This window comes from Odontesthes bonariensis, chromosome 19, assembly GCF_027942865.1.
Source record: "Odontesthes bonariensis isolate fOdoBon6 chromosome 19, fOdoBon6.hap1, whole genome shotgun sequence".
In the NCBI taxonomy this organism is placed as follows: domain Eukaryota; kingdom Metazoa; phylum Chordata; class Actinopteri; order Atheriniformes; family Atherinopsidae; genus Odontesthes; species Odontesthes bonariensis.
In genome coordinates this window covers 32,913,996-32,931,241 of record NC_134524.1, presented here as the reverse complement: position 1 = coordinate 32,931,241, position 17,246 = coordinate 32,913,996, and the positions used below count along the sequence as shown (strand labels likewise).

Genomic DNA, 17,246 nt, shown 5'->3' with positions numbered 1-17,246 from the left:
CAAACTAATATTTTTCATTCACAGATGAATCCGAAGTGGCATCCGGGCAACCTGACCCGCGCGACGAATACGCGGCCCCGTCAACATCCGAAGCCTCTGCCTCTGCCTCTGCCCCCCCGGTCTGCAGCGTCACACCGGCCAGCCGTGATAACCACAGAGGTCCTAGAAAGACAAACAGAGATCGTGAAGTGGATGATGGCTTTAACACACACCATGCAATCTATCGACAGTAGCCTACATTGAAAGACATAAATGAAACACTGAAGTCACAGAATAAATGCTGAAAGAAATCGTTGTTCTCCTTTCTTTTTTCCTTGAATAACAGAATGCTTACCAAAAGTCAGAATCGCTGAATAAGTTCCTCTCTGCTCCTGAGCGCTCTTGGCTGTGCAGGCTGGTGGTAGGGATCTCTGGGTACGGGGTCCTCTGGATGTACATCTGGAAATGGCACTCCATTTTTTTGGGCAATGTTATGGAGATCCCCGCATGCAATAATAATATTGCATACCTTTTCGGGCGTATAGGGTTCCCCCCGCAGCCGAGAGACAGATCCAGCTTAGGAGCCCTGTACACCTCTCCACAGTGGCACGCGTGCGCGTATGCGCAGTGTTAAAGCGCCTCTCCTGTTCGGTGTGAGGGTGCGCGGTTGAATAATGAGCCATCACTCTTCCAATTACGGAGTTGTACTTGTTTAATTTATTTAATTTGCGTTTATGTTTATATTTATGTTGAAGTCAAATAAAACATGGGCCTTCTTTGAAGTGATAAGTCTGTAATTTTAACCTAGGGATTTGTTGCGACTCCTGAGGCACGCACTAGTGACGCTGCTGTGTTGCAGTCACCGCAAGTCAAAATGGAAAAGTGCGTACACCGGCCTCAGACCTGTCGTGGCGATTTCATCTTTCCTGCGCTCACGATGGATTTGATAAATGCCAACCTTTGCGCAGAAAAGAACGTACACACGACCTACGCACGTTTTTCGTCTTACGCAAGTTTGATAAATGAGGGCCAATGACTGCAAGGTGCCCAGGTCCTGTGGCTGCAGAACAAGCCGTAAAGTCGCCGTGGCTTGGTCAGCTGAGAGGGGTCCATGCAGGCTTTGTGTGCCGCAAGGGGGAGACGGAGAGGGACGGTCAGGGACCAGGGCCAAATGCAGATTGAGCCGAGGTTAGCAGGCCTTTTTTTGTCTCACCTGTGTGACCCTAGAGGTCTGGCAGAAAGAGAGTGGGCAAACAGTCTCAGGGGGTTTGCATGAGTGGATGAGAGGGTGCGGCTACCTGGAAAGGAAGCCATGGACTTTCAGAGTAACGCCCACTTTCCTCCAGAGATGAATGCCTTTAGCTGGTGGTGTCCCCAACACTTCAGATCAGAACACTCACAAAACTTCTGCTTTTACAGAGGTATTTACCCTTCTAATTCATATGGGCTAACTTCTTCACAAACTGCTTCTGTACTTTTTTTTGTCAAATAAATGACACAGTGTTATATGTCATGTGCAGTTGTTGAAGTTCAGCTAAGGACCAGAAGCATTTTCATGATGTTCTGATAGTAAAACCTTTGGTTTGAAATAGTTTTCTTTCTTTCTTTTTTTACACGACTGTATGAGCTAAAGACCATATACTATTTCTGAACTGTTGTATCTTCCTGTCCATCTCGTCATCCTTTGACTTCAGTCCTACCTGTAACTGGTACTCCAAAACTGGAATCTCTTCTGTGTCTTTGGGTCCAAACTGTCTCCTGGTGGCTGAGAAGCGTATGGCCACAGTCATAGCCAGTTTAAGGTTTATGAGAGCCATCCTGCTGATATATATCCTACCACCTGACAGGGCACCAAGAGATGCCCCAAACCGCTTGTTGGGATCCTGAGGAGAGAAGCATAAGAAAGACAGACAGAAAACACTATTGGAAAAGTCAATGGAACAAAAATAGGATGACAATTTTCTCCCAAGCTTCACTAAATTCTTCTAACCTTTGGCCTTAGACAATGAAAATAACTGAGCTGGTTAACTATAAAGTTCTAAGCAGATTTTCTCTATCATACGCACCACATCCAAACCATGGCCGTCAAATAGAGGAACAAATGTACAATTACAAACATGCCACCAATGAAACGGTTTGATATCCCAGTGGGATTTTGTTTTGTTTGCTTGTGTTTATTCTGCACTATGGAAATGCACTTCTACTAAACTTGTCTGCCTAACTGTCGATCTTGTTGTAAGATCGGTTTATTCAGGTTAGTGCCTGTATCTAACATGATTCTTTTAGTATTTATTAGAATTACTGAAACTATAAACTTTTTGTTTCCCTGATTTTTTTTGTCTTCTTTCACTAACGCCGATGTGACTGACAGAAGGTTACTGTTCCTCTCACTGTTCAGTGGCTTTTTTAACAGGTGTACTTTACTATCTCAGGTTTCTTGTGTTGTAGACATCAATCACTCCATCCATCCATTTTTTTTGGAGCCTATCCCAGCGGTCACTGGGCGAGAGGCGGGGTACACCCTGGACAGGCTGCCAGTCCATCACAGGGCCACACACAGACAAACCAGACACACAACCATGCATACTCACTCCTAGGGTCAACTTAGAGTCACCAATCAACCTAACATGCATGTTTTTGGGCGGTGGGAGCAAAGGAAGCCGGAGTACCCGGAGAGAACCCACGGTTACACAGGGAGAACATGCAAACTCCAGGAAGCTTCTTTCTGCGAGGTGACAGCACTAACCCCCACACCACCGTGCAGCCCAAGTACCAAACTGATGTTATTTGCCTTCGGATAATATTGATGAATAAAAAGTTTAACGCGGCAGAAGGGGTTTGCTTTACTTTTAGTTTAGGAGCTTCCACAGCGTTTAAAGATCTTCATCAGGAGGCTGAAAAAGCTCAAGAGGAGCAGCTCCCGCAGTGTGTGCAGGCTGTCTGACAGCAGAGAAATGCAGATTCTGCAATTCACTGTGGTTGTAAAAACCGTCTCTGCATTCTGTTGGTAGACAGATGTCAAAGTGCAGCGGCGGAGACAAATTCTTTCCTTAACATTATCCTTTTTTGAATGGTAGGAAAGCGAGCTTTTAAAGGTCAGGACTGAAAGGGGCAGGTGGCACCTCATAGTTTGACAAAGCTCTACAGATACAGAGACTGTTTGATAGTTTTTAAAGTGTGCATCCTTGTCATGGACACGGATAATCAGATGATGCAGGAGTGACATGTGAAGTAAGCCCCCAGTTCTGGCCATGCTGCAGCTTCCTGCTCAGAATCCAGAGCTCACCGTGGATCTTTGCAGTCAGCAGCATGTTCTTATATGAGGTTACCTTCAGGTACCCCTCTGTCCTCATACGATGGATGGAATGTGGTTTAGTTTATGTATTCCCATTTCTGTTGCCTTAAGAAATGTAAAATGAAATGTGTCAACTGCTTCTGTCTTCATGGAAATGTGCTGACTGAGCACAAAATAAATAAATCCTCATAATCCACTGGTGGCTCTGGGAAGATTTAAATGTCCAGTTCTGAACTGTGGCTTACAAGTTCTGCTCAACTGAGCGTTTTTTCACTTGTTCATACGTAAATGGTGGAATCAACAATCACCTCCTCAATGTGCCCATAACGCCTTATATTTCATGCTTATAAACGCAGAACAGGCAGCGGCAGATGATAAAACCACCAGCTGAGACGAGGCTGCGGTCGCCGGGGTAGACTCGTGTAGACCAGGCGGGCAGCAGGCGCCACGGCCGGCGAGCCTCCTCCGTGTAGGCAGAGCAGGAGGCTGAACACCCAGCTCTTTGGACTGTTCTCGTCTCGATGTGTATTTTAACCGAAACAGTTCTTTGGCTGCAACTGAAGCCATTTCACAAATAAACAAGAATACAAATATCCAGATAGGAAAGCCCGCTGAGAGGCCCCCCAGTTAAACACAGGTAGAAAGACCGGGAAGACGTCCTGTTGATGCAAACTGTCCACAAAATGTCCACTTCTGAAGCCTGGCTGAGAAAACCGACCCATTTGGCAACATTTATCACTCTTACACAGACTGTACTTCTGGCGAGTGTTGACGCTAAAGCTTAAATAACCAAACTTTGTCAGTGGTGCATGTTATGAGTGGTGCATTCATAAGATGAAATGAATGAAACTTAAATTCAAACTGAAATAACTGCAGTTCTTTTTAATTTTCAATAAAAATTTTGATTCTCAAATTCCAAGATCAAAATCAGACTTTCAGTTTTGTTTGTTTCAAATGAACAAACAGCATGGATACCTAAAGTGGAACCCTGAAGGACTCAACATTAAATGGAAGCAGAAAATGATTAAGTTAAGTTGTCTATTTGAACCAGAAAAAGTTCTCTCTGACAGGTAAAAAATAAACTATTTTAATATTGGCTCTAAAAAGCAGTGTCTTCCAGGCGTTTGTGGTCTACAGTACCCGAAAGCTGCACTAAGATGAAGAAGAACTAAGATAGCATGAGAGCTCGATGTCTTCAACAAAGCATGGACTGGAATTTATCAAGAATACTATATGAATTCAAATATTGGGAAACCGGTGTGCATACAACTTTTTCCAGGATTTCTTTTAAATGAATAGTGATTTTGAAATGGGCTTATAGTTGTTGAGGTCATCAAGGTTTAGCTTGTTCTTTTTTTTCAGTAAGTGATGTACAGTCGCTTGCTTGAAACTGGTGGTGACAACACTACTTAGAATACTTAAAATTATGGTGCAAAATGAGGCAAATATAATCTGTATGAACCTTAAATGGTGTCACATAGCGACCATCAGGAGTTACATCTCCTGTCCGATTCAGCAGGCTCTCCCGTGGGATTCTCACATTGTGGAAAAATGCAAACCTGGTTAGAAAGAGAAAGAAAGGAGATATTAAGAAATATCATCTTTGACAAGACAGAGGCATCATTTATGGGTTATAGAAATGCAGAATAATCGTTGCAACTATGGTTTGCCTGCTTTATTGAAGTATTTTCAAAAGCTTGATACTATATTTAGTTGCTATAAACCAGCTCAGGATAAATTAATGTTTCATCCTACACTTCAAAGACCCACTCCAGCAGTAAATAATACTTAAAAGTCATCTGTGTTTCTCAAAATTGTATATGTTAAAGTTTTTGCCACAAACCTCCCACAAAAAAAAACAAACAAAAAAGGTCTTAACATTGCTTGGCACAAGTTTCCAGCCAAGCTTTCACCCCGGAGGTGGTTTAGCTTGCTGGTATTTCGGTAGAACAAGCCTCAATCTCCAGAGCAGTGGAAATCCATCAGATGGGAGCTGCTTGTTCGGCTTGGCAAGCTTTGCTAGCTTGCAACTCTGGATGTCCCTCTCATTCTCACGAGTTCTGGGCTCCCTTCTGGCTCCTGAGCTTTTGCTAAGTAACCTTGCTCAACCTTGCTTCCAATAAAGCCTGTCAGCATCAGTCTGTGATTTGGGAATACATAGCAGGGTGCTATCTGTGGATCTCATTGGTCAGGAGGGCACACGCCAGTTCAATATGTCTAAGATGTATTTGAGGGCGAGGCTATCTAAGGTTTTAAGGTGAGCAGTAACGTTTTTAACTCAATAGGAAATCCAACGGGGAGCAAGTGAAATACCGCTGTGATGTATTCTTTCCTTTTTGTGACTGTAATTAGTCTAGCTCAAGCGTTTTGAATCAACTGGAAACATTGGAGGGGCCTTAGCTGACTTTGTAGGCAAAGAGTTCCATGAGGGGGCCAAGGACAGAGCCATGTGGTATGCCATGAGTCAGCTAAGTCGTTGTGGAAGTTAAGATATTCAGAGTAACCGAGAAGGTTCTATAGGAGAGATATGAGTATAGTAGAGGGGGATAGACATTTGTACAGGTGCAACCAAGGAAAAATAGTTTGTCCCCCTCCACAGATTCATTGTTCTCGTTCAAATATCATTACAAACCAGTTTTGACAAAGTTGTTAACTCTTTTGAGATTGTGTTTAGAATTTTCAGAAACTGAGCCACATTTTCTGAAAATGTGTTGAAACGCTTGCGGAAAAGGGTAATAAGCCCCTATAAGACACCCGTGCCCATTTCTTTAGCTTTCTTTCCATTTTTTGCACCACTCCCTCACAATTTTTCATAACCTCTATATAATCCCCTAAATGAACACCTAAATCTCTCTTTGTCTAACTGATGCCTTCAGGTAAACTCGGCATATCTTCTCACCATTTACCTACCAACAACTCTTACCCCAATTAAAGGAGGAGATTTTTCCAAAACATTTAAAAATGTGTATAAATCTTTCCATATCACTTTCCCCTGTTACAGCTACCATAATATCATCTACATAGGCAGAAAAGTTTTCGTTCAATTTAACTTCAATTCACTATTTTCTAATCTAACACAGCATGCTTCAATACTTGCCTTACATGACAAGGCACAACCTTGTCTAATACCCCTCTTAATGATAAAAGGAGCACTTCAAGAATCAAGCGTCTTTATTGTCATTACTCACGGCTTAAAGGCACACATGAAAGTAAAAAACTGTACATAATAAAATAGAATAAAGTCGGATGTAATGAAATGAGACTGTACACAATAAATTAGAATATAATAGGAATGTAGTGAAATGAGAATGTAATAAATAAGAATGTATAGCTTCTGAGAGGACGCGATCCCTGCAGAGGAATTCACTTTGATGCAAACCTAAACGGAGGAACCAGAAACAATACAAACAACCAAACCTGGCATACCATAAAGACAGAAGAAAAACAGTCAGTCGAAATAAATAAATAAATGTCTGCCACAGCGGCTACCTACCCATTATCCAGTCCATTCTGGCCCAACTTCTTGCCCATGTCTCCAACAAGCACACCAGGCAGAGCCAGCAGGGTTTTTGGATCTCTCACCTGCAGCACAAAGGTTTTACCTTTACTTGAAGTGTGGGATCACTTTTATCAAACTATTATTTCATCTTTCCAAAAAGAGCGCTGAGTCAATAATATGAAAACAAAGCAGAGCATCTCTGCTCTGGGGATGGCAGTAGGATCCATTGTTTTAATGTCACAGCACCAATTTACAATGAAGCTTTATATATAAAGCAAACAAGTTCTATCGGAGTCCAACTCAATTCATATTAATCCACTCCAATTAGATCCACTTGGAGAAAACTGAAATGAAATTCAAACTGGTAATTAATAAAGGAATAATCCTTTATTAATCCCAAAATGGGATTATTTACAGCTTAAAAAAATCCAACAACATTTATTAGCCATTAGTGCATTGTAAGAAAACGTCATGGAGTAGGGCTCCAGTAACATTCTTTATCAGTTTGTTCAGTTTCTGTGAGTCTCTGGCTCTGATGCTGCTGCCCCAGCAGATGCTGCAAAGCAGACTGTACTCTCTAACAGACTAATCCAAGATAAATGATTAAGATTCCTCAGGAAGTTTCTTCTTGTAGACAGCCTCTGTGTTACACTTCCTGTGCATCTGGAGTCCTCCACCACCTCTTCTCTTGAAGAGAAAAAGTGTTCCCCTGCTTTGTCTTGTTTTTATTCTAAATAAGGTGGCTGTTCCTGCACCGTGCAAAAGTGGTGACTCTGTGGAGGACTGAAACTGCAATCGTCCAAAATAAACACAATAGTGCTTAAATAAAGAAGTTTATATGATTAGAAATGTAACCGAAATTAAGTTGTAAATTCATTGATGCAATAATCATTGTATATAATGTGAAATGACTACATTTATCTGCTTTCATTTCCAACTGTATTCATCTATGTTTGGGGTTTTGTTTTCGATCTCATTCATTTTGTATCCTTTTACTCTTACTACATCTTTTTTCTCCTTCTCCCTGTATTTATTTTTGTAGCATTTTCATTTATATCATATTGATCTATTTATTCCCTCCTTTCATTTTATTTCACAACACATTTGTTATGTACGGCTCCACTTTCACATTCCTCTAGGCATTTCTGCTCGATTACTGTATACAAATGGGCCCAACTTCTCCTCTATTGGTTGGCAACCAATCCGTCTGCAGAGATCAAATGACAAAATATTGCAACTGAAGTGGCAAAAACGGTACTTCCAGTACTGAAGCTCCCACACAGAGGGCTTGTTAAGTCAACAGACTGGGACAGCTTGTGTTCTTCCAGTCACTGATCGTTCTGCTTGTTCTGCCGTTCATGAAGTTTGAATAAAAAGCTAACTGCATTTAGGCCCTTTTTGAGACTGCAGGTTTATCTGGCCACAAACGCTGTTTGCCTTCCTGTGGCTTATTAACAGTACACAAGATTTACACAGAGCCCGCATCACTCTGTCAATCCGTCTGTCAATCTCCTGTTCCATTCGTCCCTCACTCGTGAACAAGACCCCGAGATACTTGAATTCCTCCACTTGGGGAAGGATCTCATTCCCGACCCGGAGAGAGCATTCCACCCTTTTCCGGCCGAAGACCATGGTCTCGGATTTGGAGGTGCTGATTCTCATCCCAGCCGCTTCACACTCGGCTGCAAACCGCTCCAGTGAGAGCTGAAGGTCACGGCCTGAGGACGCCAACAGAACCAAATCGTCCGCAAAAAGCAGAGACCCGATTCTGAGGTCGCCAAACCGGACCCCCTCAACGCCCTGGCTGCGCCTAGAAATTCTGTCCATAAAAATTATGAACAGAATTGGTGACAGAGGGCAGCCCTGACGGAGTCCAACCCTCACAGGAAACATGTCCGACTTACTGCCGTCAATGCGGACCAAACTCTGACACCGGTCATACAGAGACCGAGCAGCCCATATCAAGGGGTCCGGCACTCCATACTCCCGGAGCACCCCCCACAAGAGTCCCCGAGGGACACGGTCGAACGCCTTCTCCAAGTCCACAAAACACATGTAGACCGGTTGGGCGAACTCCCATGCTCCCTCCAGGATCCTGCGGAGGGTATAGAGCTGGTTCACTGTTCCACGGCCAGGACGAAAACCACACTGCACCTCCTGAATCCGAGATTCGACTATCCGGCGGATCCTCCTCTCCAGTACCCCCGAAAAGACCTTACCAGGGAGGCTGAGGAGTGTGATCCCCCTATAGTTGGAACACACCCTCCGGTCCCCCTTTTTAAAGAGGGGGACCACCACCCCGATCTGCCAGTCCAGAGGCACTGCCCCCGATGTCCACGCGATGCTGCAGAGGCGTGTCAACCAAGACAGCCCCACAACATCCAGAGCCTTGAGGAACTCAGGACGGACCTCATCCACCCCCGGGGCCTTGCCACCGAGGAGTTTTTTGACCACCTTGGCGACCTCAGCCCAGAGATGGGAGGTCCCACGTCCGAGCTCCCCAACTCTGCTTCCTCATCGGAAGGCGTGTCGGTAGGATTGAGGAGGCCCTCGAAGTATTCCCCCCACCGACCCACGACGTCCCACCCTCACCATACACGGTGTTGACGGTGCACCGCTTTCCCCCCCTGAGCCGCCGGATGGTGGACCAGAATCTCCTCGAGGCCGTCCGGAAGTCGTTCTCCATGGTCTCCCCGAACTCCTCCCAAGCCCGAGTTTTTGCCTCAGCAACCGCCGAGGCCGCGTTCCGCTTGGCCTGTCGGTACCCATCAGCTGCTTCCAGAGTCCCACTGGCCAAAAAGGCCCGATAGGACTCCTTCAGCTTGACGGCTTCCCTCACTACTGGTGTCCACCAGCGGGTTCGGGGATTGCCGCCACGACAGGCACCGACCACCTTACGGCCACAGCTCCGGTCGGCCGCCTCAACAATGGAGGCACAGAACATGGCCCATTCGGGCTCAATGTCCCCCACCTCCCCCGGGACATGATTGAAGCTCTGCTGGAGGTGGGAGTTGAAACGCCTCCTTACAGGGGATTCCGCCAGCCGTTCCCAACAGACCCTCACAATACGTTTGGGCCTGCCAGGTCTGACCGGCTTCCTCCCCCACCAGCGGAGCCAACTCACCACCAGGTGGTGATCAGTTGACAGCTCCGCCCCTCTCTTCACCCGAGTGTCCAGGACATACGGTCGCAAGTCCGACGATACAACCAAAATGTCGATCATCGAGCTGCGGCCTAGGGTGTCCTGGTGCCAAGTGCACATATGGACACCCTTATGCCTGAACATGGTGTTCGTTATGGACAGTCCGTGACGAGCACAGAAGTCCAACAACAAAACACCACTCTGATTCAGATCGGGGGGGGGGCGTTCCTCCCAATCACGCCCCTCCAGGTCTCACTGTCATTGCCCACGTGAGCCCATGGTTCCCGGAGGAGCACTCTCCAGTGCCTCCTCCAGGGACTCCAAAAAGGGTGGGTACTCTGAACTGCCGTTCGGTGCATAGGCACAAACAACAGTCAGGACCCGTCCCCCCACCCTAAGGCGGAGGGAGGCTACCCTCTCTTCTACCGGGGTGAACCCCAATGTACAGGCGCACAGCCGGGGGGCAATAAGTATGCCCACACCTGCTCTACGCCTCTCACCGCGGGCAACTCCAGAGTGGAAGAGAGTCCAACCCCTCTCGAGGAGGCTGGTTCCGGAGCCCAAGCCATGCGTCGAGGTGAGTCCGACTATATCTAGCCGGAACCGCTCAGCCTCGCGCACCAGCTCAGGCTCCTTCCCCAGCAGAGAGGTGACGTTCCACGTCCCAAGAGCCAGCTTCAGTAGCCGAGGATCAGACCGCCAAGGTCCCCGCCTTCGGCTGCCGCCTAGCTCACACTGCACCCGAACCCCATGGCCCCTCCCACGGGTGGTGAGCCTGTCGGAAGGGGGATCCGTGTCATTTCTTCGGGCTGTGCCCGACCGAGCCCCACGGGCACAGACCCGGCCACCAGGCACTCGCCGGCGGGCCCCAGCCCTGGGCCTGGCTCCAGGGGGAGGCCCCGGTGACCCGCGTCCGGGCAAGGGAACACGGTGTCCAAACATAGTGTTCATCATAGGGGTTTTGTGAGCTGTTCTTTGTCTGGTCCCTCATCTAGGATCTGTTTGCCATGCGTGACCCTACCAGGGGCTTAAAGCCCCAGACAACATAGCTCCCAGACTCATTGGGGCACGCAAACCCCCCCACCACGGTAAGGTGACAGCTCACGGGGAGGCAATACAAAAAAACTAAATTCTGACAGGTTTTCATTCACTTCGGGAATTCGACACATTTCCATGGAGGTGAAGACGCAGAATTACGATTGGTTTTTATTCTGTAAGAGAAGTGGTTGTCCTAACACAGAACAGACTGCAGTGCACATCCACAGAAGGGGGATCCAGAAAGCGCTTCAGGAGTTGGTTTCTTCTTCTTAAAATATCTGGGATATTATATATCTGTGAGGACACCGAATATTCACGTGAGTTAATTGTTTGCCAGCTCAGACTAGAAATCCGATGAGTAAAATCATTTGATTTTTGGCATGTCAGATGCAATTTGTAAGGCTGTTTCCAAACCTACTAATGTGCATCTTGTGGATTCTAATGTGCCTTCTTTGAAACTCGCAAAAACCACTGGCATTAGAGGAAGCTTTTTTCATTTTTTCACCCTTTCATCTTTACTTATTCATATCTTTTGAATGCAAATCAAAGACGGTAATGATATAGAATTCTAGCTACTCACCAATCCTCTTTGTTGTGCTTGTTTTCAATAGACAAACAGCAACAATGTCGCAGTGCATTGTATTCTGAGCAGCGGTCGCCACCTTGGAAGTTCAATTAAATTTATTTCAGTTTCCTATATACAGCGCCAAACTACAACAATGTAATCTCATGGCATTTCAAAGATACAGTCCAATTGAAGCCAATTAGAATCCAATTCATTCTAATTCATTCCAAATTGGTCCAATTCAAGTTACGGTAACAAACTCCAGCAGTAATTAAATAAGACGGAAGTGGAGAAAGTCATGTCCAACATAGACACATGTTATGAGACTAAAATGTAAGAAAAAGAAGAAGATTCATGGCAGGGGAAGCCAGGAACAAGTATTTGGAGAAGATGCAACTTGAATGGAAATCGATTTCTCGTTGATGGTGGGAGCCACAAACTGCAGTAACAAACAAGTCTGCAGCAGGTGGCAAAATCATACTGCACAATCTGCTGCTAAACAGAAAAGAAACAAGCCAATGCAGTGGCTAATCTAATTACGATTGGCATGCTTGTGCGATAGATGATTCATTAGGTTGCCAGCTTTGACACGATGTTTTGCCAGCTTTGACACGATGGTTACCAGACTCTCCATGCAGCTACTCCAACCGAATGGCCAGCCAAGGCACGGTCTCATCCATAGTGAAACAGTAAATCAAATCAAATCAAACTTTATTTATATAGCACCTTTCATAGTAAAAAAGCAGCACAGAGTGCTTTACATAATAAAATCAGTAATCAAATCAATTCATGCATAAATTCACACACAACATCACACCGACAACCACACTGCACACATACTACCCCCCCACCACCCCCAACATGAGCAACATCAATATCAACAACAATCAACATTAAAATCAACATTAAAATCAACATTAAAATCTGGCTTGACGCTGAAGTGAGGAAACGGTATCTTGGGGATCTGTCCACACCGGGAGCCAGCCCACCAATGACCACAGAGGCCGCCACCACGGGGAACCGCCCAGATCAGGGCAGGCCGGCATCCACACCACAGCCAGGGCTGCAGTGCAGGATTCCCCAGCCACCCCGAACCAGGGCGATCCCCACAGTAATGACCCCACAGACCGAGTGGGCATAGTCCTCGGTGTGGAAGATCCCCATGAGGAAAAACACTGGATAAATAAGTGTATAATAAGTATATAATTAAATAATTTAAAAATATATATATAATAAAATAAAATAATAATAAATAAATAAAAAGATATTTTAAATAATGGATAAAAAGATAAAAGTAAACTAAAACAAAACAAACAAACAAACAAAAATAATAATAATATATATATATAAAATAATAAATTAATTAATTAATGAAATAAAATTCAGCTGTAAGCTAAACTAAAAAGGTAGGTATTGAGCCTCTTTTTAAAAACATCAACATTCTCTGCAGCCCTGAGGTTCTCTAGCAGGCTGTTCCACAAATGAGGTCCATAATAGTGGAACGACGTCTCACCATAAGTTTTTGTTCGAACTTTAGGAACAACTAAAAGGCTGGTACCAGAGGACCTCAGGGTCCGCGAGGGCTCATAATTTAAAAGCAGATCAGATAGATAAGAAGGCCAAGACCATTAAGACATTTATAAACAACTAAAAGAACCTTAAAATCAATCCTGAAATGCACGGGGAGCCAATGGAGCGATTTTAAAACTGGTGTCATGTGTTCCTGCCCTCTGGTCTTGGTCAGCACACGTGCAGTTGAATTCTGTATTAATTGTAGGTAATGAATACTTTTTTTGGGAAGACCAGAAAGCAGGGCATTACAATAATCTATTCTACTAGAAATAAAAGCTTGCATCAGCACCTCCGTGCTGGCAAGAGAGAGAAATGGGCGTACTCTGGCAATATTTTTAAGATGATAAAATCCTGTCTTTGTTACATTTCTAATATGTTGGATAAAATCCAGCTCAGAGTCAAAAAGAACGCCCAGATTTTTTACATGTTGAGAAGATTTAAAATTTTGTAGTTTGGGTAAAATGATCTCTCTCTTGTCTTCAGGACCAATAATTAAAACGTTTGTCTTGCCCTGGTTGAGCTGTAAGAAATTCTCTGCCATCCATGACTTTATATCTAAAATACAGTTTAAAAGAATGTTAACTGGTTCTAGGTCATCAGGAGACACGGCAATGTAAAGCTGTGTATCATCAGCATAGCTGTGAAAACTAATGCCATGTTTCCTGACGACATCCCCAAGTGGCAACATGTACAGATTAAAAAGCAATGGGCCTAAAATTGATCCTTGGGGAACCCCACACTTGATTTTATGAATTCTTGAGTAGCATGTATCCATACTTATAAAAAACTGTCGATCCGTGAGATAGGAGTAAAACCATTTAAGAACAGTGCCAGAGACACCCACCAGGCTTCTAAATCTGTTTAATAAAATGTGGTGATCTACTGTATCAAAAGCTGCACTAAGATCCAACAACACCAGGACTGAAAGCTTCTGTGAGTCCATGTTACACCTGAGATCATTTACAATCTTTAAAAGGGCTGTCTCTACTGTGGTTCTTCCTAAAACCAGACTGATGTTTCTCAAAAATATTGTGTTTGTTTAAAAACTCATTTAATTGGATAAAAACAACTTTTTCTATAATTTTACTTAAAAATGGTAAGCTGGATACAGGTCAGTAATTATCAAGAATCTTGTGATCTAAATTGCTCTTCTTCAGAAGGGGCCTCACCACTGCAGTTTTACAGGCAGATGGGAAAACACCCGTCTGAAGAGAGCAATTTACAATATTTAAAAGCTCACACTCGAAGAAACCATAAAATGTCTTTAAAAGAGATGTGGGAATGGGATCTAAAAGGTAGGTTGTTGGGTTTAGTTGGGAGAAAACTCGACCAAGCATCTTGGCATCAACCAGGACAAAACTATCCAGTGTTTCCTCGGGTAAAAACAATGCTTCAGAAATGTTAAAATCAACATTTTGTTGAGATAAAAGGCTGGATCTAATAGCATTGATCTTACTTCTGAAGTGGTCTACAAAGTCCTCACATGCAGCGTCTGATGCTGGGATGGAGGACTTTGTTAGATTCGGTTCTTTTAGTAGGAGGCTCAAGAACGGACCGAAGTAATTCAAGTGAAAATGAAGTGTTTATTGGTAGTCACACATCAAAGCCTTGCGCTGGGCTCAGTGGAACAGAGCTCCCGCAGGAAGTCTGTCAGACTGGCCATGATTTCCGGTTATCATGTTTATTTATAGTCTCATAGGTTGGACTCACATTCGACCGAGTATGATTGGACATGAGTAGGTTCAACATGCTTCGTCATATTCTCTGGATCAGCCCAAAACAATGTGTGTGTGTGAATCTGCCCTTGCTTTCCCAGGCTTTCCTAATTGTTTTGTCTTTCTACTCCTGGATCACTTTAGGTCATCATGGAAAGTACTGAGCCCTATTTCATTCATAATGTCTAAGAACAAAGCCAATTTTAACAATCCCCCTTTTGAAGTGATTTTATCATTTCAACTAATTCAGTCAAATAACTGAGGTAGGACTGTCATCTTCTGTATTGTGTCACATCTGTATTAGCAGTAGCAAGACTTTAGCAGCCACCCCCCAAACTGCAAGAGCCACTTACCTTTTGAGATGTAGCACAACCAGTTAGGAGATATCTGTCACCCCCCTTTTGATGTGACTTCATATATTATTATGTAAGCTCATGTGTAAGCTAGTCTTCTTTGCAATTAAAAGCAGCAAGAAAGTCTTCGTTGCACAGGCATGGAAATAGTAAACATAATTCTAATGCTTAAGCTACACCTTCAAATCCGGACTATTCCATTATTTTACTCGGAACAGAACCTCTTTCCGAGAGGGTTAAGACCTTCATAAGTCACTGATTATAACCCTGCAAATAAGCACATTTAGAAAACAATTCTGATGCTTTAGCAAAACCTTCTATATCAGGAGTGTTAATCAAGATTCTAGAAACAGAGACTCTTTTCTAGTAAGTTTAAAACCTTCCCCACTCAACTGATAATAACTCCGCAAATGAGCACATTTCTTAATAGATTATATGTAGAAAATCATATTTTGGTATATGTATTGTGTGTATGTGGCCCTGAAACCATCCTCTGTGTGGAATCTTTGTTCATATGGTCTAAAACATTATGTGGCTAGCAAGGCCTTGCTCCCTCATAAGTACCATAACAACACAACACTGATTTATCAACAATTTTCACATCATTTCTATTCTACTGACACTCAAACATTGCATAAGGCAATTAACATCACCAGCAGGCTCGTCCACCGTGTGCAGCGAATAGGAGCGAAAACCCGATGGCTTAACCGGGAAAAATTCACCTATGGCCCCAGTTGCACTTGGCGACCGACCAACTTATTACCGTTCAAAGTCTAAGGTCCCGCTCCAAACAGCCGAGTCACCCCACTGGCAATTGACATTCTAAAAATGATTCATTATCAGCCTTTAAGAGGAATTAGCTAAACACTTTAAAAAGTGAAACCCAGCAAATATAAATTTAACCAAGGCTCGACTATATGAGTATATTAGCCTCTTGAACAATTATGATTAACTTTTCTTTTAGATTATATATCTTTCTTAGATGACCACATGATGAGTCGTGTGGTCTCTTGTGGTCCAATCCTGTCGGTGCTCGGTTCTCCTCTTGGCTGAACGTCTGTTCAGCATTCTGATCCGGAACTAATCTTGGAAGGAGAGGTCACCAGTACGTCGCTTCCTTGAGGGATATTCAGCATCCCCTCCCTAACTAATTTTCTTTTGGGATAATTTCGTTGTGTAGTTCTCCACCATCATCTTGGCATGATGGGAAAGGCCTCCCAGAACTCAAGCTTATGAGTCCTCCGGCCGTACGTCCTGTAGTGGTTCTGAATCTGTGGAATAATATTAGCAAATCTCGCAGCGCAGTAGTGCAAAATGTCATTTGCACTTTATTTCTATACTAGGGTATCTCTCTTTGAAAGGTTCAATTTCAATGCCCAATTCATTCTTTATTTATTTATTTTTCATATGGACCCCAAACAAAACCAAAGTCAAAATAAACAAAACAAAAGAAAATCAAAGAAATAACAAAATAAACAGAACCCAAAACAAAACAGCTGGCCAGTTGGTATAACCCTTGCTTTTAGGAACCAGAATAGTCATCAACCTGCTGTGCAGCTTTAATGAGAAATCCAGTACCATCTCCTTATTTTGCTGTTTAAAAAATTCAAATTATCTAGGGAACACATCCTCACGATCAACATCAACACAGTTGGTATAATCCTTCTTTATAGGACGACACCAGAATTCTCACCAAGTTGCTGTCCAGTATTCATGAGATATTTTGTATTATCCATTTATTCTGCTGTGGAAAATCATTTAGACAGTTTTGGGATCATGACAACACACAAACAACACTCAACACCAGACACCACAGGTTAGGACAACAGATGACAAACATATATCGCATTTCTGGGTTTGCCCAAGCAAACTTCCTGTTTCCATTTAGGCCTAAGTATACAAACAGTGGTCTTCATATTATGAGTTTGATCCATGTGTTCCTTATCCAGGTCCGGGAAGTCTTAATGCAAAAGAAGACACAAACACACACAGAATTTTTGGGAAAACTTGAGAAGTTTGAATGATTAATTGTTAATTAATTGCTGAACTGCTCCACTGCAGCTTCTCCTCCTGTGTTGTTGTTTGCTG

The 17,246-nt window shown here is 43.7% G+C and overlaps 1 protein-coding gene across 1 annotated transcript in view; it reads right to left on the bottom strand.

The window, feature by feature from the left end:
• The window catches only part of LOC142368768 (peroxisomal acyl-coenzyme A oxidase 3-like), a 70,959-nt gene that overhangs the window by 42,397 nt on the left and 11,316 nt on the right, over nt 1–17,246 (bottom strand). Inside the window, exons 5-7 of the mRNA XM_075450942.1 lie at nt 6,768–6,881; nt 4,737–4,833; nt 1,680–1,862 (exon numbers count right to left, since the gene is read on the bottom strand). Coding sequence (XP_075307057.1) covers nt 1,680–1,862; nt 4,737–4,833; nt 6,768–6,881 — 394 coding nt within the window. The remainder of the gene's footprint in view (nt 1–1,679; nt 1,863–4,736; nt 4,834–6,767; nt 6,882–17,246) is intronic.